We start from the raw sequence: 27,800 nt of genomic DNA, 5'->3' as shown, positions 1-27,800 counted from the left end.
TTCTCGTTGAAACGCAAAACAAGGATTACGTTATTTTTAATTAGCACGTGATAAAATACTTTTCCTATTTCATGTACGTAATTGGCATTCGCGAATCGATTGCTACAATCGTTACTATCGTATTTAATAATTTAAGGGACGAATATAGCGAATAACGAATAATGCTTCGATCATAAGGCTTGTCATTTGGCGTCAGTTAATAATGCTTACCAGTTATTTCCTCATTTTAGCTGTCAGAAAAGTCATAGCTGCTGAGCAAAAGGTATTCGAATTCACAGCGGTCTGCTCTTTAATTTTCCGCCGTGACCACCGCTCCTTTCGACATTGCAATTTATTATTCCGCTTAATACAGACATCGTTCGATTTTCGATTCGATAGCCAACGACTTTGCTATTTTTAGTTAAGGCTTGATAAAACTCTTTCCCTATTTCGCATAATTGACGTTCGTAAATCACGTGAAAACGTCTTCAAAGCAGATTACGGTCGATGTTATCGCATTTACGAGAACCGCATTTAATCGAATAACGACGAATGCTTCGATCGTGAAACTCGTCGTTCGATGACAGTTAATAAAGTATACTCGTTATTTTTCCATCTCACCTGACAAAAAAAGAAAAAAAAAGAGATGACCGACGAAAAGAAGAAACCGAAATGATAGACTTAAGTAATACAATTACTCGCTTCGAGGTAATTGCGCGAACGTAATGTACTTCGGATACGTTGATAGATCAGAGGAAGATTAACACGAGGTGCTAAATGATGTTATAAGTGCCAAGTAACAGCAGCTTCGACAGCTTAAATATAATTACGTGTATTTTTCATTTAGTCGTGCTCGTTCAATGATTGAGTTGCTGCGAGCGATCTTGTATTTCGCTTCCTTTATGAATATGCATGAGCTTCGGAAAAGCATGAGCGATGTAAACTGAGCGATTATGCTATAAACGTAGCATAATCTAATTTCTTCCTGTTATTCGCGAGTATCACGCGTACACGTAACACGTTTCTATTTAGAATTTGCCATTGCAATTTTATTCAACTTCTCGAACGTCTTTCCTTTTTAATTACTTAAATCGCTGAAAAGTATAGATGGAAACGATCTTTTCTAGCTATAGTGCCTTCCATTCGGAACATTCGAAATCACATATTTCTTTAACGTATCTTTTTAATACGATCCATCAAGTTTATAACTAATGATTACAAAATGACGCAAGTTTGAGTTTCTCCATTTATACATATACGTGTATCATATACTAATTAGCCGGTGCCGAACGATGCTTGACCCAAAATGCCGAAGAAGTATGTACGTCTTCATCGGCATTCTAAGAAATTAACTGCATCTTGAACGTGGCGTATCGAAGACGAGTAAAAAGTTAAATAGCGGAATAAATCATGCGCTACAGTTGCGGAATTAAATAACACGCGAGGCAAAGAATAAATCATACGAACGAAATACATTTACACAGAGTTGTCGGAACTACTTTTTTATTTCCGCCGTTTCCATGTTCGTTTGAAAAAAAGCAGACACTTTAAAGTCGACCGAATATGAGTATCGACTGATCGTCGATTCATCGAAATCCCAACGAGCCACCAAGAAATCCAGCAGAAATATCGACGAGCACATCTCTATGACGGTGAATTCTCTTCGAGCGAATCTCTCGACAGGGAGTCTTCGAGATCGAGGAGAAAAACGCCCTGAATTCTGACGATCCTTCGATCAAGAATTCATTATACGTACTTTGCAACTGACATACTCGATCGAAACGGAAAAAAGAGTGGGAATACGGGTTGTACTTGCGTTTCGAATCATAGTGTACTCGATTGCATAAATTATTATCGCTGTGCTCGATTTGAAGAAAGGTCGATACGTTCGTTGCGAAGCTTTTTTGCAGCTGTTAGGGTTATAATTAGTCGGACAGGCTACCTATCTTGAGACATCATATTACGATATAAAACAGCATGCATCTATGTAATTCACAATAGACACGCTATTGTAATCGCCTATGATCTAAAACATCAGGCGATAAAACGATATATATAGTTTCTCAAATGATTTTATAAACTTATTTCATGAAGTTACAAAGTTTTAGTCCAATGAACCACGGTTCGATAAAGAAGACAAGTAGAGCTTTAGAAGCTGTTGAAGCTTAACTAACAGCGAAGCAATTACGAGCACACAAGCAAATTCCAGTACACGACGAAGGATTGAACATTTTGATTTATTTAGATATCCGTTCTTAAAATAATGTAACCAGCAAATGTACCAAAAGACCGACGAAGACCGTTCCAAGCCATCGGAAATAATTAGAGCGTGCGGTACTTCTTGAGCACGTGGAAATTCTTGTTTTTACGAATACGATTAAAATAACGAAACCTAGACAGAAATTTGTTTTACCTATCAAACATCGTAACAAATATCATACTTTGAATATTTCATGTATCTTTGGCCATTATGTGCATCTTAAGAAGTCTCACAAATGCATGAAACTTCGCAGTCCATACCATACTTTGAATATTTCATGTATCTTTGGCTATTATGTACATCTTAAAAAGTCTCACAAATACATAAAACTTCGCAGTCTAAAAATAATACAGAGTCGTTCAAAGAGCCTTATAAAAGCAAGTACGAAGCGGTGGAGACAATAAGCTGATAATTCGCTGAAAAGAAAAAAAGACGATAATTCATTTGATCACCGACCGTGCGCATATTTCACACGTGTGACACGTAATGCAACTCTGCGTGTTACTCCGTCTTCCATTTGCAGCACATTCGGAACGAGAAATCTAGTTGCTTTATAAACTCGTTACGAGTGGCGAGACAAGCGTGAGCGGCGCGTGGTTAAGCAACATCGAGGGTAATTCGTCGTTATGTTTCCCAAACCGGACGATCTTCGGTCGGTAGGCAGTGCACAAGCTCTTACTTTATACCGTGCCGTTTCTGGCTTTATACGCTTTTTACATGCAATTTGCATGCAACCTGTACTTTAAGTCAATTAGGATGCTTAAGGTAACAGCCCCGATACATAATCGAAAGGTTTTCGCGATCCTTGAAACTTTACGGGAATTGTGTACGTGAAATATACCTCGAACATAGAGAACTTTTCGAACTGTGTTATCTGGTTTTCGATGAAGCAAAAACGCCGATATCTCAACGGTCGCGTACCATCAATAATTTAACCGTACTATGTCGTAGTATCGTATATCTATCGCGGCTCAGGCCTAGAGTTAGACGGTCTAAAGCTAATGAGATTTCTGGAACCAAGAATAACGTGACTTAACCTTAAGTCTGCAAGTTGCGCGCATCTAAGGAAATTTAATTATCGCGTATAATCTTATTTGGTTTCGACGATAATTCTCATCTAATTAAAACTTTCCGATTGAAACTATAGCGAATAATATCCCGCATTTTGCCGAATAAGGGAAGATTCTTTGTGCTATACGTGAAAAGATATTTTTCATTCGGAAGATTCGCTGCCAGAGATGCAAGTTCTTCTCGTTAATCAATACCGATCCATAGGATTCGTATTCGCATTTTCTATAGCGAGTAGAATCCTGTATTTGTCCGTATAAGACAAGGCTTTAACGTTATACGTGAAAAGATACTTTTAAAATGAATATGCTCGTTAATTAGTACCAATGCGTAGGATCCGTAACAGCCGAGTGTTACAAAAAAAGAACGATTTTAAAACCGAATGATACCCTTATTCGAATACGTAATAATTACTTAAGGATTCTGGTATATAATTCATGAGTAATCGTTACACATAATTTCGTTTAATTAGGTACTAAATATTATCAGATTATACACGTGTTACGTAAAAAGTATACGTCAAAAATTATTGCGTCATTCGGTATTGACCTAAAAAATATCTTTGGGTTTAAAATAGCGTATCGAATATTCGCGTTATCGTTCTTGCCAGAAATGAAATAATTTTATGTTCGCGTTATCATAAACATAAAATGGTTTCGGATGCATTTAAACATATTCCTAGATGTTTTACATTACGTGATAGTATGTCGAACCCGCATTGTTCAAATTATCTAAGAAACCTTCGACTCTACCAACGAATTTAAAAACTTAACAATTTTAACAACATCGTTCGTCCTTTATTATTTTACAGTAGCTGTTTTCCTAATACTATCGAAACTATTTCGATATCTTGAAAAATCTAAAGTTAATCAACTTACCAGATATTCATATTTATAATGCCATCAATATGTATCGTTCTTAAATCTCTGTTTGTATTAAACAGTAATTAATGCTCGTGAAGAATAATTTATAATATAATGAATATTAATGGACTGTGGAGATTGATTCGTTCACAGGCTAAAACGGTTAACTACATTTTTGGAAGTTTCTCAAAATTTAGCGTTAAACCAGTCGATGCTTACGTTATAAGATTTTTGTTAATTTTCTTTTCTTTTTGTCGTATGCCGTTAACCACTTTTTTGCGAGCGAACGGTACAATTAATAAATCAGCAGCAACCGCGAACGTCATTGCCTCTAATCAGTACCAAATTAGTATCTCTAATCTAATACGTTGTCACACGAATAAATTGAACCTACGAGGAGTAGATACGGACAGTAGCTATCGTAAATATACCGACACTCTTCAAACTAGCATAACTTTCTTAAAATTAAAACAGACGGCTTGAGTCTTCTTACGAAGATAAAAGGATTACCGTACTAGATGACGATGATGAAATAGCAATTAGTCGGAATCGCGAAGAAAATGGCGAAGGTCACTTTTTATAGCTTTTTTTTATCTGAGCCTGTAGTGAAAATTTATTCCATTGACATGTTTTGAAGATTTATGCCGGTTATATACATGCTGAAAATTTCGTTGAAATCAGTTTTTTCGCGATTTTCGGCTGAAAATTTCAAGGTTCGTGTATCTTTCGACGCTTGTCGCTTGTTTCTGCACCAACCGATCTTTATAAATTTTTCAGCATGTACATGCCTCGAATCTTTAAAATGTGTTGTTTAAATGTTCATTACAGGCACACATATAAAAAGTTGTACTTTTTCCAAAATCTTTTTTACACGTCGTCTAGCAAACTGATTGTACCAACTTCACAAAAAAAAAAAAAAAAAATTGAAAAAAAAGAAAAAAAGAACTGGTCGTTTGGTTCAATTTGAAAAAAGTTATTCGCCGTACGTTTGACAATCGGTTGCTGCAGCAAATTTCTCTTTAATTATTCGTTAATACGACAAATCTCAGCGCGTTATTCCACGCGAAACTCGAGAAATTGCGACGAAACCTTGTCCTTGTTTCAATTAAAACTCATGTCGAGCATGATCTCATGGGAAAAAAGCGCACGATTCTCGTTACGTTATTTTCTTCGTTGGACGCGACACCTCCGTCTCGCGATGTGCAAAATACGTAATTCGATTAGCAGGAACGAAACGTTCGACGGGATAACAAAATCAGTGGTTTGGTACCGGGAAAAAGGACGAGCAGGTTTAATTGCTATCCGAATGAATTTCTGTCTCGTTATGTACGATATACAGTGGAAACAAATAAAAGAGCCATACGAATAAAAAAGAAGAAAGAAGAAAATAGCAGTCGAAACCTTCAAATCGTCGACCGATGTAATTATCGGCTATTGCAGTGCCGCAGGGTTAATTTGCATTTCGATGAAATTACATCTCGCCGAAATAATCTCGCTTTCGTCGATATTATGGCCCTCGTGAAGCCTGACCGGGTATTATTGTTATAACGTGCGCGTTTCCGACTCATCGTCTCGTGTATCGAATGTTAAATCCAACGACGTGCATTCCCTGCACCGTTCCAGTCTTTCATCGTCGTTTTATGACGTTGGTAAGCGTAAGTGCAGACACCGGCTTCGGTTTCCTTTTCATTTTAATTGAATTATTCAGGATCGATGGTCTGCCAAAGGACTAATTCGGATGATTATTATTCGTTACTGTTCGTAGAACGATGTTATCGGAAAATGGAGACGCTTCCATAACCAGAGCTATAACATTGAAAATTAAAATCGTGTTTTTCTGAAATGATAGTACATATATCTTAATCGGTGAAACTTTTAACGTCTTAAATGTCACCGTGAAGCGGCAGATATTTATGCAAATGTATTTATTTAAGAGGAGAACAGACAGCGCGTCCATTACATATCTGACATATTCTTTGCATAGGGCAATTCATTTTTGCATATGTCGCAATTTTTATTTACATACATTACCTATGTATTACAAGATAAGATAATAACGAACGCTTGAAATTATTTAAGTTTCAACTTTTATCTGCACAATTTGAACTGATAAAAATATGATTTCATTCATATATGTATATGAATTAAGCATGAAAGTACAAGCACAGTTTGCGACCTGTTTTGCCTCTAGGATATGCGTATTAAAAGTAACCGTATTAGTTGGTAATAAATATTCGAAATGGCCACTAATGCAATCTGATTCAGATTTGTCGCGATTATGCTTGAAATCGATAACGTATAGTGCTCTGATATAAATTCTTCGAAGGTTACAAAAACGTACCAACACATTCGCGTCTGCCATCCTTGTTAACCGATGCAAAATAATACGATAAAAATTATTGTGAATCACGAACGCGAATTCGAAAAAATTCTCACGTTCGGTTCGAGAAAGTAGGATATCACAACTTTCTCGTAAGATAATTATATCAAGTATGTATATCGTACGGAACGTTGTAAATATACATTTTTAGGAACAATGTAAACTCGGAGAATGAGTAATCTGAAATTTTATCGCAACAATTTGTAATTTTATTAGGGCATAAACTTCGTACTTATTTAATCATCGGCTTGCGTATATAACGTGATATTTCACTTGGCGTGTAGTTCAACATAGTGAAACCGTGCAATCAAAAAAGCATGACCTTTTCTTAATAATACATCATTTTATAACCAACCTCACTCGAGATTACATAATGTCAAACTTGTACTATACGATATTTCTGGACGAACGTAAATTTAAGAAAACATAAAATTTTCCACTGTCAATCAGAAATCGCAAATGCGCATATTGGTAAACGCAATAACAATAACTTGTAGAAATTACACGTTTAATTTGAAAAATGTATTTAGAATGATGTATTTGCTCTTATAATAATAACGTGTCATTATTGTTTTTATCATATAGCCGAAGGTTATATGCCTTTTATGACTTCGTAAATTGCCCCACAACTAAAGTTCCGTTTGCTATAAAAAATGTGTGTCATTTGAAATTTTAACGCGATGAATATATGCAAAAGTTTCACAGTGCATTACCATATATAAATTTGAGGTCAATGTTTCGAATACTTCTTCTTTATTGTATCAACTTTCGAACGTAAAAAACAATCGTCGTGCTATTTAACGCGCTTAGACATTTCGCAGATTTTTTTTTTTTTTTTTTTTTTTTGAATGTGAGAATATATAAAAGCAGAAGGGCAAAAGTGTAATGCTCAAGCGTAATGCTTAATAAGTAAAAGCAACTTTCTGGCCTGGATTTCGTTTTATAATTGCATCGATGAAACTATATGAATTTGCCTAAACATTCGGGCTCGAGCCATCGTTTATAAAGAAGTCTCTTAAATTTCTCTTACGCGTTAAAGAAATCTAAGAGATTTATAAGATAATACGTCGACCTTTTTTATTGCACAAGAATAGCTCTAGCTATTTGTAGCCTACTAGCAACCAGGAAAGATTATTTTCTCCCAATAATTGTGTTTAAATGTATGGATCGTTATACGTGCCCAAAATCTTTCAAGACATTTTTATTGGTTAAACCTTGAAACCTTCTTCTGTAATTTAACGCGCTTAGACATTTCGCTTTTTTTTTTTTTTTTTTTTTTTTTCGAATGTGAGAATATATAAAAGCAGAAGGGCAAAAGTGTAATGCTCAAGCGTAATGCTTAATAAGTAAAAGCAACTTTCTGGCCTGGATTTCGTTTTATAATTGCATCGATGAAACTATATGAATTTGCCTAAACATTCGGGCTCGAGCCATCGTTTATAAAGAAGTCTCTTAAATTTCTCTTACGCGTTAAAGAAATCTAAGAGATTTATAAGATAATACGTCGACCTTTTTTATTGCACAAGAATAGCTCTAGCTATTTGTAGCCTACTAGCAACCAGGAAAGATTATTTTCTCCCAATAATTGTGTTTAAATGTATGGATCGTTATACGTGCCCAAAATCTTTCAAGACATTTTTATTGGTTAAACCTTGAAACCTTCTTCTGTATCGTCGCGTTGGATGTGCTCGTGCATCGATAATTTTACAAGTTCGTGCTTCACACGATCCATCGTACGCGGGCTCGAGCAATGGCCGTGATAATAGAAGCTGTTACAGTAGAATTCGTTCAGGGTCGATGAAAAAAAAAATGTGCTTACACGCTTACAGTCACGCTCCGCTGTATTCGACATTTTCTACACGCGACGTGACTATTTGTTGCGGAGATTCGCCTCGAGACTATACTTTACTAGAATTGTTTCGTCCAAGAGTTCTGTCTGTCACATAATACGTACAAGTTACCGGTGACTGCGTATTACGAAAGAACGTGTCGCACATTTAGAAGCACCAGGCGAATGCTTTGTTACAGCTCGAGAAATTTAATAAGTTGGAGAAAGAAATTGAATAATAGGTTGATAAAAACGTGTATGAGAATACGACGATAAATTATTGGGAATTATCATCGATATAAAAATATCGTGACTCTAGCAATTGAACCTTCTTCGAAAAGTTATGTTTCCAAAGTGTAGTTGGGAAAAATCGAGGAGAACGATCTTGCACAATCGAACGCTCTATGGCTGGATTTTTTGCAAGTGCATCGATTAGACGATAATGCGCTAACAACATTTGTTACTTAGTACTGAACGAGGCTAATACGATGGATGAATTTTTCTGACACGTAACCATATTATTAATCATCGATAACTCAAGCCGGTATCTTTATGGTATTTAGTGCTCCTTTCACTTTACTTCTTCAAACGAGGTATACCTATAGAAGTACAAAGTACATTTACGCACGATTCAAGTTTCTAATTCACGTAAGATTTGATAACGCTTTGACATTCTAGTAGGAAGAAATTGCGAAATATCCTTTCCAAAAAAATTCATTAGAATTAGAAATTACATTTACAACGTCTGTCAGAGTGGTCAATAAATGAATAATTTGCAGCAAAAAGATACGTCATGTAATGACGTTTAGACGTAGATCGATGTTAAGCTTCGTCTATCGTATACCGATGTTTCGTTTTTTTAATCAGTTGCATAACGACCAATACAATGAACGTACAGCAAGAAGATAATTTTGTATTTTCTTTATTCTATTTTTCATTTTATTTACGAATTATATTTACGAATAATTACCAATTTAGTCTTTATTCGCACGAACATAATGTCAATCGTCTGTAATACTTAACGAGTTCTATATCCACCGACGATAGTCTTGTATCCTCTACATAATGAATGAAGCGCTCATAATGAATTATGTAAAAGAACCATGTTTTTCATAATTTATCAGAGTATCTTCGTACGTCAAGACCAGTCGGCTAACTTTTTGTCCGTTGCATTTTAATGACTAGATCATATGCGTCAACCGTTCGTACAACAATTACATTTTTATTATTTTTATACGATGTAACCTATGATATGAAAATATTCCAGAATGATTTCTTTAACGATTTTACGCCTTGATCGTCCACGAATTACTGCTCTCGTTCAAACATCTACCAGCCTACCAAGTTACTGTAAGTCGATTACTCTCTGTTCCGCTGGGAAAAAAGTTGTGTCTACATTTTTATTGTCATCGAAACGCGTATCACGCGCGGCAGAAAAAAAGTAACGATCATAAAGTAAACGCCTACGACCAGTTTTCGTAACATTACGTAATTAAAACGGTATTTTCGCTCGGACTGGCGCATACATAGCTCATTGCCGGTAAATAGTCGCAAGTCGAATCACGGTCATCAAACGCCCACGTGTCGCGAATACCCATGCAAGAATTCACTCGACATTGTGAAAGTAATCGTACGTCCTGTTTTTGGTTCACAGCCAGAAGAGGCCGCAGCAGCAACAACAATACCAGCAGCAACCACAGCATCATCAGCATCAGCACCAACACCACAATCATCAGCAACAGAATCAGAATCAACAGCAACGTCAGAGTCAACATCAACACCACAATCACCAGCACCAGCAACAACATCAGCACCAGCACCAACATCAACACCCCTCCTGGCATAGGACTACTTTAGCGTCCTGACCACTGTGACCTTGACCCTGACCGCAAGTCGAATAGTCCTAGTAGAAGAAAAGAGAGGAATCTTCTCGCTAGCGAAGAAACGCATCCGCGAGATCCTTTTACCGGTTCTCGAAAATCGAGCCAGAGAAGAAAAAGAAGATCCATCAAACCCACACGGAAATACAGGAAGAACGTTCCACGTGGCCGATCGGCGTTCCTACAGACGTTGAACATCCTCGTCAACCTATTCACCGTGATACTTCTCTTCAAAGACCTTCGCTTTGATCATCATTGCTGCACAGATTTCCCTTGTATCGCGTCAGAGAGCCGCTGCACTCATCGTGATTTCCTCTCCATAGAGAGCCTTTCTCTATCTCTCCCTCTCTGTCGTGAGTCCGTTTGTAGAGACCTTTTGCTTGTGTGATCGTTTTCGTGGTGTTTCCGATTCTTTCTGCCGAAACACCCTCCTTCTTTCATTTGACGATAGAAATGCAATGCTTGTTTCGGATTCACTTCGACCGGTATATCCCTATGGTAGTTGTTAATTGTGTTGGTCGTGTCAAATCGTGTCGATAGAATTTCGTTTCGTAGAGAATTTTTCCGTTCGTTGCGAAGATTCGTCGCTTCGTCGACCGATCGTAGGCGACGGGAAATATTTGTTCTACGATCTGCACGCAATAATCAACGATTCTTCTGTTATTTATAGAACGTTCGTTCTTGTTAATATTTGAAAATACAGTTTCGTTGATCGACGTGCGAAGGAGGGAGTAACAGCTGCTAAACGCACGAAACGCGGTAGAAAATACAAGTTCTCTCGTCAATCGTACTTCTTTTAAGTTCATCGTACTTCAGACGAACGAGTACGTAGTAACTAACCAGAGCGACAGTGCAATACGCGAACGCCGTGACGAGACGAAAGTTTTCATATCGTAGATACCTTCAAATTTGTTTCATTAATTCTTAAGAGAGAAATTCGCTTGTTACAAACTGTCACGCACCTGACATGCGAAAGATCGTTCTTTGTGATTCCCTTTTACGAAAGATGGATAACGCTTTTCGATTCGCAGTATCGGATTGGGCTCGAAGGCTCGATTTCTGTCCTCGTGAAATAGTAAAACGGTTGTATGACTCGTTCGTTCCTTTAGAAGAAATAGATCGATCCATTGTAGCGAATAGCAAAAGATATTTAACCGCTAAGCGATAGGATATTAAAATTCGAATAGAAATACGAGCGTGAATACCGGGAACAGAATGTAAATAAAATTCGCGTGTTTATCGTGATGTGTAAGGAATAAGTGCAATGTATCATAAATGAATGTAATTTCGTAGAATTCTGATGGAACTGTACGATACGTATCTATAGGCAAAGCTGTATAAAGATACGCGTTGTCTTTAAAACACAGTGAGTTCGTTGTCTCGTTTCGAATAATTTCACGTTCATTCGCATAACCCTTTTACTCCTGCGATCTAAATGTTACGGCTACGTTCGAACATCGTTTGATTTAAATTCTCATTTGACTTATTAATCGCCTAATTAGTCAACGAGTCAGTGACAATGACAATTGGTTATTGTTTTAACATTTTAATCGGTTAATCTCCCCGTGAGAAACATCGTTACATAGCCAGAATTATATCTTGTCGTCGAAAGCAACGTAACGATTACGTAATCTACGCGAAAATCGTCTTTCACCCTCTATAATTAATCGGAAATTTACGATCTATAATACGTATGTATATTGGCAGAAAAATTATAGTGCCCCGTCTTGAACCGAGAATTCGGTATTAATAATAAACAATGAATCAATTATTTGACGGCGGTGCAATGAGAACGACGATATAATACGATGTCTCGACGAGTAAATAAAATAGGACGCTAAATATATAGATACCTATGTACGTATATGTATATAGCTGTATGTAACTTGAATATCATACGACGTTATAGAGGGTTACCGAACTGTATCCGGTGGATCGTTTCGCCCGAAATTAAGTTCTGCGTTTCGTTTCGCTGTTTCTCACCGATTCGACGGTTGATTTTGATATTGTTGTTACTCGACCATTGTTGTAATTATTTCGTACTATAAATGACTATTTTGTCGAGCAAAGTAGTAGGCGATAATACATAAGATATGCATAAGCGACGAAACGTGCAATAGTTTTTAATTCGATCATTTCGCATGGATCGTCACGGCGATCGTGAACTCTTCTCACGATCCTATCAACGGAGACACTAACACGATACGAACGAACGTTTTCATCCTGTATCTAAGTCGAATTTACATGCAACAAGTAAAACATGTTGATCTTGCCGCTAGCATTTATGCAAATTAATGAGAGGCATTAATATGCCGCATAGATAATCTTGGCTATGCAAACAGGAATATTACGAAAGAATTTGAGCGAAGAATCGATCGAGAAATATTGATTCGTGCAGCATGCATATTTATTTAAAACGCGAAGATAACGGATGATGAAGGGGATCATTTGGAAAGTATCGGTCTTAAAAATCAATAAAGCCAGTGCTTTCGTATCGCTGGCCACGAAGAACTTAATATAGCTACAACTAATTAGGTCAAATCAATTTTTTATAGCCTACATCCGTTAAGGTTTAAATTGTCCCGTGAACTAGTTCGTTGGAATATTCTTGATAACAATTTATTTACGCATAAATTAAATACCGTTAAAGTGGAAGATGAAAAGACGAAGGATAATGAATATCGATCGAGTAAACGCAAACATGAGACATTGTTAGTCATAGAAATCTGTGTGACCAATTAACGACAGAATATGATTATTCTTTAAGGGACCGATAATTATAATCCTATTTACTATTTCTTGATCACAAAATATATTTAGAAATCGATGATAGATTAACATTGAAATTTATGAGATACAAATTGCGAATAGAAACGAATTGAATCCGACCATGATAGAAGTAAAAAGAAAAAGACATTATTCATTACCTACATTACATTAAAAGGAGATACAATCTTGCATCGTATTAACGAACTAAACGCGGAAACATATCTTAACTAATTGTCATTTAATAAATATGTATCCGACGCTTTCCTATTTTTAGCGTTAAAAGTTTCAAGTTAAAGCATTATAGTAAATCTTCTACGAATATCTTGCGTTCCTGCAAGCAAATCGTTTTTTCGTATAGATTGCAAGTACCTGTAATTATCGACTACGTTGTTATCTCAAAGTATAATCACATTTTGCTCGAAAGAATTAACGTTCGTACATGTATATGCTTTGTTTGTTTTACTTCTGTGTGTAAACTCGACTCCAACAAACAAGACATTAAGCCGTTTAACACGTTATTTACAATCACGACTAGGTATCAAAAAATTATAAGGAAAAGGAAAGAAATGACTAAGTATGCGCGTCTGAAACGACGGAAACAGGTGCTATTCGATAGATAAAAAGGAAAACGATAATATATTTCGGTGAACAGAAAGCACGAAAGAAGCGTATATAGGTAGATGATTTAGGTAGAGAAAATATTTTACATAACGTACACATAGGGCACGCAGATGTATCGTGTAATAAAATATCCGCGATTCGGTGTACCTATGCATGCACGAAAAACGACCCCTTAAATATTTCTCGGTATTTGTCGACGCTTTGCGATCTATAATCCAATAGAATATACGATATATTTTCTGATTATACCTCAGAGAGTAGCCATAAAATGGTTGGTAATAATTTACCTCGCTGGTAGTCGGATGAAATATTAACTAAGCAAACTTTGGCATAACAGTACCTGCGAATTTGTTACTTTATTTACGATATTTCAGATAAAATGCTAACCGGGCAAATTGTGGCGCGTTCAACGACGATTCCCTGCGATATTATAAAGCATAATGCGTACACGACTATACTTCAACAAAATTATCTAATTACTGTACCGAATCAAATTGATCTCTTATACGGAGGACGAATATCAAAATTAGGATTATAATTTGTAATTTAAGCTATCGTAATGTACGGTATAGCCAGCGAGTATATGTCTATAGTAAAAATCGATTGCCACTACGTCAATTCTACTTTGCCTTGAACCTGACAAGGTATATTCGCTATAATGAGATTATTCAAATCCGTTTAAACAGAAATTATACAACATTCGTTTTGTGTTGAACTTTCAAACGTTCTACATTTGTAACGCTGTGTTAATATTTCGTCTGAACACGTAAGAAATTATTTCGTATCCGTTTCGCAAATAATGATAACGTTAATTAGAAATGAGAAATGAAGAAACAAATCAAACGCGCGAATGATATATCGTTGAACCGTTAGAGTCCGCGAGAGAGTTCGCAAATATCAAAACGGCAAACACCGAGAATGTCGATCGTTGTCAAAAAAAATTCGAATAACTCTGCTGCGACTGGAATAACAAGAGGAAAAGCCGACATTTCCACGGGACAAGGTTTCATAAACGGAATTGTATACTATTAATGAGCGTATCCAAAATAGATGATGCATTCGATGTCCGATTATTACATGTTCCCGATCTGCAGTTAACAGGTTGCCGTACATCATTCTGTTTTGTTAATCTTACTTTACACGATTTATGGATGATGAAAATGTGCTATATCACGCAAAGTCAAACGAGCGTGTTAAATAATTCAATATGTTATACGTATGTTAGATTCTTAACGAGTTTGCAAAGAACATACTCGATAAAATGTGCAATACATAGTTGTTTCTTCGCGGAAGCATCGAAACGATTCGATTACCCAGTAATGTAACGTATATTTAACGAATATCATTCGACAGATTTACGAATATTTTTTTATTTATTTACGTACAACTTAGTTTCGGCGAATGAAAATTAGTTTAATCTTTAGAGAATGGTTAATCGATTCTATCCGAGTTCAGATAAAATCTAATAGATATTTTATTGTAGGAAGAAAATAAAATGGAAAATAATTTCATTTCTAAGGAACCTATCGACGTTTGTACTTTTTAGTTGAAAAATATTTTGCTCTTAGCTTTCGTAAAAGTATCTTTTCCAGTGGAAATTAAAAACTCTCGAAAATCGAAAACTTCTTAAACTATACGTGGAAGATCTTTATTCCTTGTCATGTAAAACTATCTTGAATATTTTTATTCAAACTATTAGAATTAGAGTGCGGTGATTTATACAAATTCGTATTTTTATGACTATTATTTAAAAGATCGAATCTAGACAGAGATATCTTTTATCTACTGTATATCGCAACAAATACAATTTGATTATTTTTTTGGTTTTGCGTATTTTGCGCATTATGTGCATTTTTGGAACTTCAAATTTCCTAAAAATATAGAAAAATCCACAGCCTAATTGTAATTAAAAAGCATTTAGATTGAGACTGAAACGAGACTGCTCGACATCGTGTTTACTGCGATCGTGGTTTACAATACTAATTATCATCACTACCCTCACTACCACGTGGCACGTGGAATGTATAGATTTATACTTGTTTGTTTATTTATTGTTAGGTAGCAAACACGATGGTAACCATGAACAAAAGGTTCGTGGTACAGAGAGAAGCCAACTTTTAGATCAACCTTGACTGTTTAGCCTTTAGATTTTATTAGCTTTATAAGAACGACTAAAATATTATTTTGTTGATATATATATTGTACGACATTATTGATTATAAATCATAAATAACCTGTAAATATACAAGACCAATACAATATCTTTTACGTTACTTGAAAATATATCCACATAATCCTTCTACCTGTATATATACAGGGTGATTGGTAAGTGGTGATTGGTAACGGGTGGTGCAAGCGGAAAGGGGGTGAGTCTACGCGAAAAAAGAAGTCGAAAATATGGAATAAACATTTGTCGTTCGAGGCTTTGTTTTCGAGAAAATCGACTTTGAATTTTCGCTCGGTACGCCTACACTTCACTATCACGTCTCGTTATAACGGATCGTTGTCTCGATGGAAAAATTAAAAAAACAAAAATGTTTATTCTATATTTTCGACTTCTTTTTTCGCATAGAATCACCCCCTTTCCGCTTGTACCACCAGTTACCAACCACCCTGTATATCTATATATATATATATATGACAAAAATATGCATATTTGGTATATTTGTCAATAATATAATATCAAGAAGTAACGATATAATTTGTTACTAAAAATAAAATTTGTTTCACTTGCAACTAGACATTATTTATATACATATTTCCAATTAAATTGACCAAGTTGACCAAGTAATAAGTTTTAACTTATTTTTAATGCAAAACGTACCATCTCTTTTTATCTATAAATATCAGAAATGCTTAAATAATAATATCCTTTTTACGCAACTATATGTAAAATATGTAAAATGATTTTGCAAATTTTAATCTTAACGTTTTAATAAATGCACGAATATATTTATGAACCATATTTCGAAGAAGCTATTAATATATTAAGATAAGTTAAATAGAGAAAACGATGAAAGGTATTGGAACATACATATCTAGGGAAAGCTACATATATGTGATAGAAGCAGATATTACAACAATTTTAATAAATACAGTATCGATAAAAACTAGCAATATATTTTATAATGAATATTCGTAATTTGCTGAAATATGTCCTCGACGTATTTTTATAGTTTTACAATAACGGGGCGAATAAAATAATTTTAACAAATAAGATTAATGATAATTTAGAATACCTTTTCGACTTTGAAATAATATTTTCCTAATAAATAAGTAACTTTTAAAATTAACGTTCCTAAAGCAAAGTGCATACAAGCATTCTATCTTATCAGATTTAAAATTGGCGCCACTATCACATGCGTTATGGAGAGATTGATTATCTAGTGTCTTAAATTGTTTTTAGTTTCAATATAGATTAAATGGTAAATTTTCAAAAATACTTCCCGGTATTCACCATAATACACTTACAAATAACAACGATATTTAAATATAAAAGAAAAAAGTGTGAAGCAAAAAAATGCGAATGACAAGAATATACACTATATCGCAGAACGGCCATTTTGTTGGGAACACGCGCGCGCGGCTTGGTCACAAACGAAAAATAGTCCGAGTATAGTGTGCCGCGAGTACGTAGAATTTTTCTGCTGTGTGAATCGTTTGCGGTGTTTTTTGTGCGAAAATTGTATCGTTAACTTGAATCGAGTCCTGTGACAATTTAATATCGTGTTCACGTTCCACGGAAGGCGTCGCTGTCAAAGAAACGTGTAAACGCGTTTGATTGGTCGGAACAAAAAAATCCGCGAAGATGCAGTCGGCACGAAATGCTACATAATGCGACGCAAATACACCAGTATGTACAATGGTTGGCTTAAACTATGTCGTGATGTTCTTTCGAACAGAAAATACAATCGTGTATAAGTATTTGATTCGCGGACGTTCAACACGCGTATAATACTAGGTAAATCGGACTAAGCACGTCGGTTTACTATACGTACGCACAGAAATACATGCATGCACACATAAACGCATACTTCAAAGAGGTAGAGGTCACTAGCCTTACGTACCACGGGGTCGTGTTCTCATTTTACTTCGGTACCGTGAAAACTTCTTTTTAAGTAATATTAGTATATTGTCTTCATTGGATTGCTTTCGTGACCGTCAGCCATAATGTAAAAATAAGAGTACCCTTTGAAACAGAGAGAGAAAGACGGAAAAAGGCATATATACAACAGGGTTGACTGACACGTCCCTGCGACTTTATACTCTTTTTAGTGTGCAGTATTTTATGTGCCTTCTCTATTTGCTCTTCCCTATTTTAATACTGATTACATGTATTCGAGATTTCCACTTATTGAGATCGCCATTCTTTCATTCCTGTGCATTTTCGACTCACTATCGTAATCGTATTGTCAAGAAGGAAATAAGTGAGGTTATGAACGTGTCGCCCAATAATGTTATACCTCGATAGTGTCATTAAGTAACTTTCGAGTCAAACAAATGTCACGATTTATTCTAAAGTGCATTTCATATTGTGAATATCAAGTGGATTCATCAGCATAAAGTGAAAAATATATAACAGAAGGTAATCTATAATATCTGAGATACAACTCTTATAACTTTACGCAAAATACTAAGTCTTCGTTGGCAAAACAAGATAAAGATGGCATATAAATAAACTACAGTTTTCTTTGTGTAAGCTATGATATTTTGATGTAATCTATAATTTTTATGTTCATGAAATTAGCGGAAAATTTCGTTTCTGCACGTAGAAATGGTGACATAGATATCGAGACATCATTTATGCAGAATAGGATTTGCTTAAACATCAGTGATTAATTATTACAAAGTTCAATGTTACCATAACTCAATATTCAAAACTTTTGCGTCATTGTAAACCATGAGCTAAAACTGGAGATAATTATAGAGTATCGATATTTTAAGTACGCTGATATCGTGCAGTTTCTTTACACGTTTATGATACAATGTTTTCAACGATACTGTACGTTTCTAACCTCAAATTTTAACGTAAATTTTCATTTGAGGAATCGCTTTTACCGACCATTGGTCGATAGAAGAGATTATGAGAATGTTATTCGTAAAATATAAAATGTAAATGTAAATGTTATAATTAATTAATGTATTATATTTTTTACAGAATAAAAATGAAACACACAAATGGATAATATATTACTCGAAAGAAAGACTTCATAATTTAATTTGTCGATATATGCTCATATGGTAACATGATAACAGTGAATTTAATATACCTCAAAAATTCATCATTATTTAAATATTTATACATATTTGAATATTTCAAATGAATCTCTAAAAGCAACTAATATAAAAAATGGCGGAAAGTAAAATAGAAGACGTGGATTTAATAAAAGTTGTAGATAAGGAGGAAGTATTAAATGATCCTACAACATCCATGAAAAAAGTGGAGGATAAAGAGATGCAGGAAATTTCTAATAAAAATGAATCGGAGCTAGATGATTCTTACGAAAATACTTTGAAAGTAGTTGCTGTCGTTGATGTCAAAAAACAAGAATCAAGTTTAGATTCAGAAAACTCTAATAACATTGAAAATACTATGTCTGAAAATGAGAAACATACGAAAGAAGATGTAACAATGAATGCAAGACTAAAAGAAATGGATAACGAGGAGAACTCTAAACAAATAGAAAATTCGTCTTTAAAAGTTAAAGATATTAAAAATACTATTTCCGAAGAAGAAGAAACACTAAATGAAATATTAAAAGTAGTACATGAAAATTTAGGTTCAACAGAAGTCCGACAATTTGCTGCAGAACCTAAACATTTGAAGCAAGAAAATAAAAATGTTAACGAAGAAACTAAAGAACAGACAGACATAGAGTCAAAGAAAGAAGATGTAGTAGAAACTACAAACGATGATACAGATGTTCTTATAATAAACGAATCTGCATCATCCAGGAGAAATTCTGATACTAAGCAATCCATGGAGATCGAACATATGGAAGTTGGAATAGTAGGCCCTCCTACAACTGTTAGTGAACTTATCAATGAAGAAGAACTCAGAGCCGAATCTGCATTATCGACTGATCAAAAGGTTGAGGTTCATGTAGCAGAATGGGTTCAGAATTCTGCTAAAGCCGAAGAATTAGTTGGAGACGAAGAAGAGACCCCTATCAATGATGCTCAACCAGAGAAGAAGAATGTAAAAGAGAAGAGAACCAGAAAGAAGAAAAGTAACGATGTTCTTAATTTACCTAGTAGAAAATCTCAGAGAATTGTTAGCAACATCATCAAAAAAAGTATCAAATGGTGAGTAAAATTTTAAGCATTCTATTTTGTATAACACTAATTCATACTTTAAGAAATTATTTAGAATAGGAAATCTTAGATTGCTCAACAAAAATATTGTATAAAATTATTTAAACATTTCGTGATTTTAACAGCTTTACGTGTATAAATTCTTTTTCTAATTTATTTTTCTGTAAAATATCAGGATAGTCAAATAACTAAAGTCTTTTCTTATTTAGTTCCGTCTATTTTACCTTACTTTAAAAGAAGAAGAGATCTATCAAATAAAACGATAACGTTTTCTCTGAACGATCATTATCAGTAGTTAAAGATTGTCGTTTCCCTATTTCGAAACGTACGTTTTCATTACACGGACGTCATTACGGTTCGCGTTATCAAATTCCATCGGACGTCGTCGTCGCTCAATGTCGTCGGATGCTGATCAACGTTCCAATTACAAAATCGTTTGGTTCATGACGTTGTTTCGCTGGTCCGCAATGGCACGAAGAAGCGTGCGCGCGCGTATGTATGCACGCGTGTATTTCGAAAGGAACACATCGCAATGAGGAATCGAGACACCGCGCGTAGAATCGTCTTTGTAACGAGGTTGCGGTCGTTACCGTGCACGTTCTCCGGTATGGAGAACGGCCGCTCACTCGCCACCGACAAATTCGATCGGCGGAAAGCGCTTCCACAGCGTCGCTCTACTTCCTTTTTTCGCCGTAATCGCCGATGCTGTCCAAGATTGGCGTTATCGGCCGATAAAGTCGGGATAAGAGAAGCATTGACGAGCGCGCAAACGCGCGCTAACGATGTGGAATCGAAGAAGTGGGAAAGAGAAAGAGAAAAAAAAGAACGGGGAAAGAAATATTGACCGTAGAACGATAAGCAACGCGGTAGTGTCGATAACAGGATGACTGTTCTGCCGCTTTCTCCTTCTTTTCTCGCTTACCTCCTATGTAGAACAAACAATCTTTGTCCTTTGTCTTTTTCTTTTCAAAGTGGAATCGCTTTATATGCTTAAACGAGTCTTTTAACGCATAACTACGTTGCTTATTCTTTCTTACTCGAAAATATTCGCTAATACTTACTAATATTTACTATTTACTACTACGCGGTGCAATCTACGCGTGAGATAATACCGATAGGTCTTCGAATATTTCGTATCGTTGCAACAAGAAACAGACGAAAAGAGTGACGATCGAGTTTGGTCGTTAACCCCTAGCGCTCGGAATTGTACTTCCTCGAATTGATTGGTTACTCGGAAATCTCGCGGTGGAGCATGAACCACCTCTTCGTATTTCGCTTATCAACCGGACATTTTTTTTAAATGGCGCATGTAATACTTGGCACATTATATGAAATGATTCAAATTAGCTTTCGAAAAAAGTTACGAAACTTTGAAAACTATATAGAAAACTAAAGCTTTCATATACGTATTCTCTTAGAGATAGAAGAAACCAACATTTGCTACGTAGAACTATCAGTATAATCGATAAATAAATGTAACTGGAAATTTGTAATCATATCTAACGTATCTAAATATTCGATATCTGGTTTAAAAAACTTTTATATTTATCATACGAGCATACTACCTACATCAGTTTCGTTTTTTCGTTAAGAAATATCAACGAACATGGTATTAACATGTAACCGCGTCAACGAGAAACGTACAATAGTTGTATTGACTCTTATCGCAAGGCAAAAGGAAGTTTATACGAGCAATCAGATTTTTAAGAAACATGGAATTTATTAAATTACGCGATCTGTCGTGGATGTATGAGTTAGTTGCGTTATATAAAGATTAAACGAGTCTAATACGAAGGTCATAACACCAGTGATGACAATCTTCTGCGCTACCATTTCTATTTACAACTCTTACGGTAACGTTATCGATGTTGCTCGGTAAGGGTAGTAGATCAATTTATGATCTCCTCTAGGTATGCATATCAATGCTATACGTACGCGGGGAAAGAAATATAATAATTTTGCGTAATAATTATATAGTAGTCCAAACGTATAGGAAATAGAAAAGAAAATTCTCCATAATATTTTATTTTCCTCTATCTTACTCTGCTGCAAACAATTGAAACTGAAACGCATATTTACGGTATTATCCAATTCCGCTTGAATAATTTCCTGAATGATCGAGTTTCCTTTTGAAGTTTCGTTTTATCCAACGAATAACGCGATAGTTAACGTAAGCATCGGGTGTTTTCATGGAAGGAATGAAATCGCAACTTTTCATAATTACCGAAACAAGTTTGTTTCGAGTTACTACCAAGAACTTTTGTAAAAGCTTCTCAAACAGCTGCAAAGCAACTTTCACCTTTACAAAAGCTTTTATATCCTCTTGGTCGCTGGTCGTTGCAACAACGATATCGACGTTCTTCCCTCTAATATACAGCTATTGTTTATTATCGAAATAATTTACAAAAGCAACTAACGAAATAATATTATTTAGAGAAAACATTTTGTCGCGTTCCTACATTTCTCTTTCGCATTATCGAATAATATTCCCGTTATCGGCTAAAGCCTCCAGCAGGAAAGCTAAACATTAGCCCCAACCTTGGAATCGACTCTAAAGTTCGTTCAAGGACATAAAAACTACCTGAGCTATTCTCCTTCTTCCTCTTTCTATTCCCTTTATATCTATATATCGAAATATCGAAATCGATTCGAATCGTAACTGGTTTACCCTGCGTGTACCAAAGCGTGACCTTGAACGACATTTCGTCCCGCAAATACACGATACATCTTGATTAAAAACGTGACGTGTCTGGCAGCGAATCGCGTTGCATTAATTACATGCGGAGACCGTTTGCTTGTCTATCGGTTGGAAAGAACGCGTACCTTGGTGTCTGGTCCCAGGCCAAGGCTGATCTCACCCCGCAGCCCGGATGGAAGTGGAACGGTCTACGAGCGGGAGGGGCGTTAATCCCTGCGAACGGTACCATAGAAACGGTACCGGTGGGGTCGTTACGTGTGCCTGCCTGCAGACCAGCGGCGTCGAGCCACCACTCCGGGCTACTCTGGTACCAGATAGGCGGCGGTGTGCGTGCGAGCGAGAGATCACGATATAATCCAGCCCAAGGCCCCTAAGAAAAGGGGAAGGTCTTCTTTGTCCCTCGGTCCCTCGGGCGAAGGACCGCACGGCCAGATGTCGGCTGACGGCGATCCTTGCGACTGCGTCGACATGCACGCACTCGTTCGTTCGCTGTGTCTCGCCTTACTCCGTCTTTCCAATCATCCACTGACGCACTTCCTTATCGGTGTGTGCGCGTATGCGTGCGTTCCTCTCTTAACGTAGGCGTCATATACGCAAGCGTACATACGTCCGCGATCCCGTGCCACCGCACGCTCACGGATATTGCGTATCCTTCGTGGGTATTTTTGGTGACCGTGTGCCGCTACCTCGGCCGTACCAACTTGGAACACACGGTTTTCTGGAGGCGAGAGCATGCGAACCCTCGCCCTCTTTCAACCACGCTCTTGCGCATTGTTCCTTTATGACGGTGCACCGGAGGGCGGACGTGTCTCGTTAGGCTGAAAGGTGAACGCGAATTTTCACGGAGAAAAATGGTTGCTGTTTCGAGTACCTCGGGTGGTAGAGAATAGCACTAGGAATTATTTACATGGTCAAACAACGTTCATCCTTAAAGCAAGGGAATTTCTGTTTGTATACGTTAATCTCTTCCGAAGGATATGATAATTCGTTGAAAATATTTCCGAAGCTTTATAGGCGTTCGATGGTAATGAAACCGGCATGAAAATGTTCTCTGATCTTCTTTTCTTTTTTTTTTTTTATTTTATAATAAACAACCTTTGGAAGAGACAATTAAAATTTTAACTAAAATTGTTTCGTAATAATCTGTAGGATATTCCGTCAGATGAGAAACGCGTTTCTTCGTTCTTGCTATTTTCTGATAGACAGGGCGCTGGTTCGTGGTCTCAGCTGTTCGAGGTTCTTCGGGCGAGCGTACCAATGTCAGCTTAACAACGGAAAACAATTTGCGCTTATCCATGGTAGAGTTTGTACTTTGCTAGTACGAACGATCTACTCAGCTATTGAAATCCCTTCTTTGGTATAACAAATCTTTCTTAAAATTTCCTAGGTACCGGAATATGACTCGCTGAGTCAGGGTTCTTGTGCGACCTTGAATGTTTCGTACCTGAAGCCGTAAAAATGCTTTGTCTTGAAGGGATAAGACTTTCCTCTTTGTCCCTATTAGTACAAGAGAATTTTACAACCGGAATGTCCGGAGAACCGACGATATTCCGAATAAGACGTATCTACAATATGATACGTAATTATTTTTACGCGTCTGACTCGTTACAAACATTATCAATAAACGGATTTTCGCTAATTTATATGGTAGACTTTAGCGAATTTCGAAATATAATTCTGTTTTGTTTTTCAATCCTACATTTTTTTTTTTTTTTTTATTTCTTTACATTCACAATTTGTCCAGTTTTGACATTTGGTAGAATTTTCAATCTTATATGTCGACGTTAAGGTTGTAACGACAAATATCCTTATTGGCATACGATTTCTTCTTTCGATCTCATATTCATTTTTCTTAAAATGTTACAAATTTTCTTACTAATTGTATTACAAGTTTTCTTCTAATATCACGAATCTCTTTTGTCCGCTAACTCTTTTGTGAGCAAGAAATAAATAGGTAAAATAAAAATTCTCGGCTCAAAACAGAATTAAGAAAAGCGTGGTACTTTGAACAGCACCAGAGGTTATTTACAATTGAAGTCTACATTGTTTTCTCGCATTTTGTCGACCTTCGACGTTGAATGGCCATCCCGTACAAATTTTGACCTGTGCAGGCGTAGAAAGGTCCGAGGAAGCTGCTTAGGTTGTAAAATTTTTGAATAGCTAGAAATCCGGAATTTCTGTCCGTTTAACTGTTTAAAACATTATGCCAAAATCACTAACAGGGTCGTTGAAGTTTCTGGTGTGAAAATACATTGTTTAATCGTAGAAAATTTTACGGAGAACGACTATTCGGTGGAGACATTAAAATCAAATTATAGACGTGCTACTATTTGCTTTCAAATGATAGAAGCGATTTAGGATGAATAACCTTTTTCACGTTTAACTGCACCTTTTGTTCTGACCAAACGGAACCTTGCAATTAGAATTGTTTAATGACACTGGTCTAAGAAAGGAAAGTAGGTATCGAATGATAAAGTAAACGGAATTTAGGACAGCCGTCGTAAATAAAATGGTCGAGTTTTAAGGTTAAAGTTCGTTCCAATGAATTGAGATATATTATACCTATTCTCATTTCCCCAAATCTTGGAAATACGCTGGTCATGCAAATGTATTATACAAATGGTTTAAGATATATTGTTTCTATTTTTCTTTTTCGTATACTGTCGAAACGTAATCTCGTATCGACGACGTGACGAAAATAGAGAATCGAAACTGGCCATCGATCCAAGATACCGCTGTAGGTATCATCAAATCAGTCGTGATAATCACTCGTAAACCTGAAATAAATCGCTGGTGAACTACGACTGCCGGTTCCCGAAGGAGCATTTGCATTCCAGAAAAATGTCTTAGCTGTTCCAAGGTCGAAGGTTAAGAACGCTTGATCCAATAAGGCGGAATAAACGCAGGATGAAATAATTATCATAGATTATTCTTTGGAGCTCGTCTTCTCGAATCCTTCGCCTCGGATATCTGACAACAGGTATAAATAAAATATCAGCGATCGTCGTGCCACGTAATCTCGGCTATATCCTCGACGTCGTATGACTGTCTGTCGTCGTCGTACAGTCGAGATAGAAATCGATAACGAAGACAGAAGCGTCATTATCATAAGCACAACAGTCAGCATCGAAAAATGATTCAACAGTGTAGTAAAGAGAAAGAAAGGTAGAGGGTCAGAGAGACGGGGAAAGAAAGAGGCTAGAAAAAAAAATCTATTGTTAGGTTGACTTCGACCTCAGAGGTTGCTCGTGTGAGGAGAAGGTGACGTTTTCATTGGTCTTTGATCTTTGGTATCCTGGTAACGCAGCAATGACGTCATCCGGTGATCCAAGCCCGGTCGGTTACCATCCGTTACCATCGTGCAATACCACCCTCGGGCGTGCCTTCCAGCCCCAGTGCGTTTCACCACCACGGTCATCCCCCTCCTGGAAATCCCCCTCGCAATTCCGCCCTCCAAACGGGCTCTGACCCCTGTTACGCTATCGCGTTTATAGCAGTAACGAGAGGAAGAAAGAGCAGGTTCCTAACGCGCTACGAGACGCTATATGGGTTCCATCCTGCGAACCGATGGATCTTCCTTTCAACCCTTTTGCTTCCAGACTGGAAAAAAAAGACGCGAGTTTCTTCACCGAGAGATTTATGGTGTTCTTTGCGCGTACATACATCGCCATCACGATTCGAATAATTGGAAAGAATTGCATAACGACAACGTGTAACCCAAACGGAGATTCGTTTCACGCCCTTAATCCTAATTCTAATGTAAACCCGACATATATAATTATATGTCGGAGATGAAAGGAAAACCGGAGCCTTCCCTTTGCAATTTTGAGGAAGCCTTCTAATGCTTTAGCCTAGATTTTATCATAACTGTAATTAAGCAATTGTCATTTGTAATTGTTTGACATTTGTGAAAGCGAAAGTGGGTTCGAGGTGACAACTGGTCGCCGAACGTAGCTACGGTCACGGGATAAACGTTTTGCCTGACGAAGGTGTGGATCGGTTGTATCGTTCTCCCTAGAAATCACATAGAATTGTACTTTAGAGATGTCGATATAATGGGACACACATTGTATTAGGAATCAATCTCCAGACAGAAACTGCCTAGTAACGGCGATTGGATCTTCTGTTTCGCTACGAGACGCTATATGGGTTCCATCCTGCGAACCGATGGATCTTCCTTTCAACCCTTTTGCTTCCAGACTGGAAAAAAAAGACGCGAGTTTCTTCACCGAGAGATTTATGGTGTTCTTTGCGCGTACATACATCGCCATCACGATTCGAATAATTGGAAAGATTTCTATATGTCGGAGATGAAAGGAAAACCGGAGCCTTCCCTTTGCAATTTTGAGGAAGCCTTCTAATGCTTTAGCCTAGATTTTATCATAACTGTAATTAAGCAATTGTCATTTGTAATTGTTTGACATTTGTGAAAGCGAAAGTGGGTTCGAGGTGACAACTGGTCGCCGAACGTAGCTACGGTCACGGGATAAACGTTTTGCCTGACGAAGGTGTGGATCGGTTGTATCGTTCTCCCTAGAAATCACATAGAATTGTACTTTAGAGATGTCGATATAATGGGACACACATTGTATTAGGAATCAATCTCCAGACAGAAACTGCCTAGTAACGGCGATCTTTCTCGATGTTTCCAAAGATTATACGACAAACTTTTGACAGAAATTGCCTAGCAACAACGATTGGAACCTTCTCGATGTCTCCAGCGAGCATATAACAAACAAATGCAGTCGTATAACGAAAAAGATTTTCATCAGGTATTTGTTCGTGTGATCGCCTTGGAAAGTGATACATCGACCAATTTACCGAATGTCTCAGCAATCGTATTTTTGTGTTTAAAATTATTCTACGCATAGTAAAGAGTTATCCCGTTGAGCGTGGATTCGTTTGAACCCCGGAAACATTGTTAATAGCGTTAATTAAATTCATTATTCGTTAAATCTATCAATCGTTAATCTCATTATTCGTTAAATTTATTATTCGTAAGACATATTACTTGTATCTCTTATTGTTCGTTAAACTTATTATTCTTTAATCTAATTATTAGTTAAACTTATCGTCTGTTAATCTTATCGTTCATTAAACTCGATATTCATAATATTTTGTAAAATCTTGTATATTCGC

The 27,800-nt window shown here is 36.5% G+C and overlaps 2 protein-coding genes across 7 annotated transcripts in view; both read left to right on the top strand.

Annotated features, from left to right (window-relative positions):
• LOC100745044 (protein IFH1) overlaps window positions 1-10,366 on the top strand; it is a 33,024-nt gene extending 22,658 nt beyond the window's left edge. Inside the window, exon 3 of the mRNA XM_003487479.4 lies at window positions 10,033-10,366. Coding sequence (XP_003487527.1) covers window positions 10,033-10,243 — 211 coding nt within the window. The 3' untranslated portion in view covers window positions 10,244-10,366. The remainder of the gene's footprint in view (window positions 1-10,032) is intronic.
• Window positions 10,367-17,213: 6,847 nt separating this feature from the next.
• LOC100744924 overlaps window positions 17,214-27,800 on the top strand; it is a 37,861-nt gene continuing 27,274 nt past the window's right edge. Inside the window, exons 1-3 of one of the 6 annotated variants that reach the window (XM_024365877.2) lie at window positions 17,214-17,609; window positions 18,066-18,233; window positions 18,807-19,954. In XM_024365877.2, the coding sequence (XP_024221645.1) occupies window positions 18,999-19,954 (956 nt within the window). In that variant the 5' untranslated portion in view covers window positions 17,214-17,609; window positions 18,066-18,233; window positions 18,807-18,998. The other 5 variants (XM_012382632.3, XM_012382629.3, XM_003487478.4 and 2 more) reach the window with 5 other exon arrangements.

The sequence above is a fragment of the Bombus impatiens genome, unplaced genomic scaffold, assembly GCF_000188095.3.
Source record: "Bombus impatiens unplaced genomic scaffold, BIMP_2.2 scf_0155, whole genome shotgun sequence".
Classification (NCBI taxonomy): domain Eukaryota; kingdom Metazoa; phylum Arthropoda; class Insecta; order Hymenoptera; family Apidae; genus Bombus; species Bombus impatiens.
This window is presented reverse-complemented; position numbering and strand designations above follow the sequence as displayed.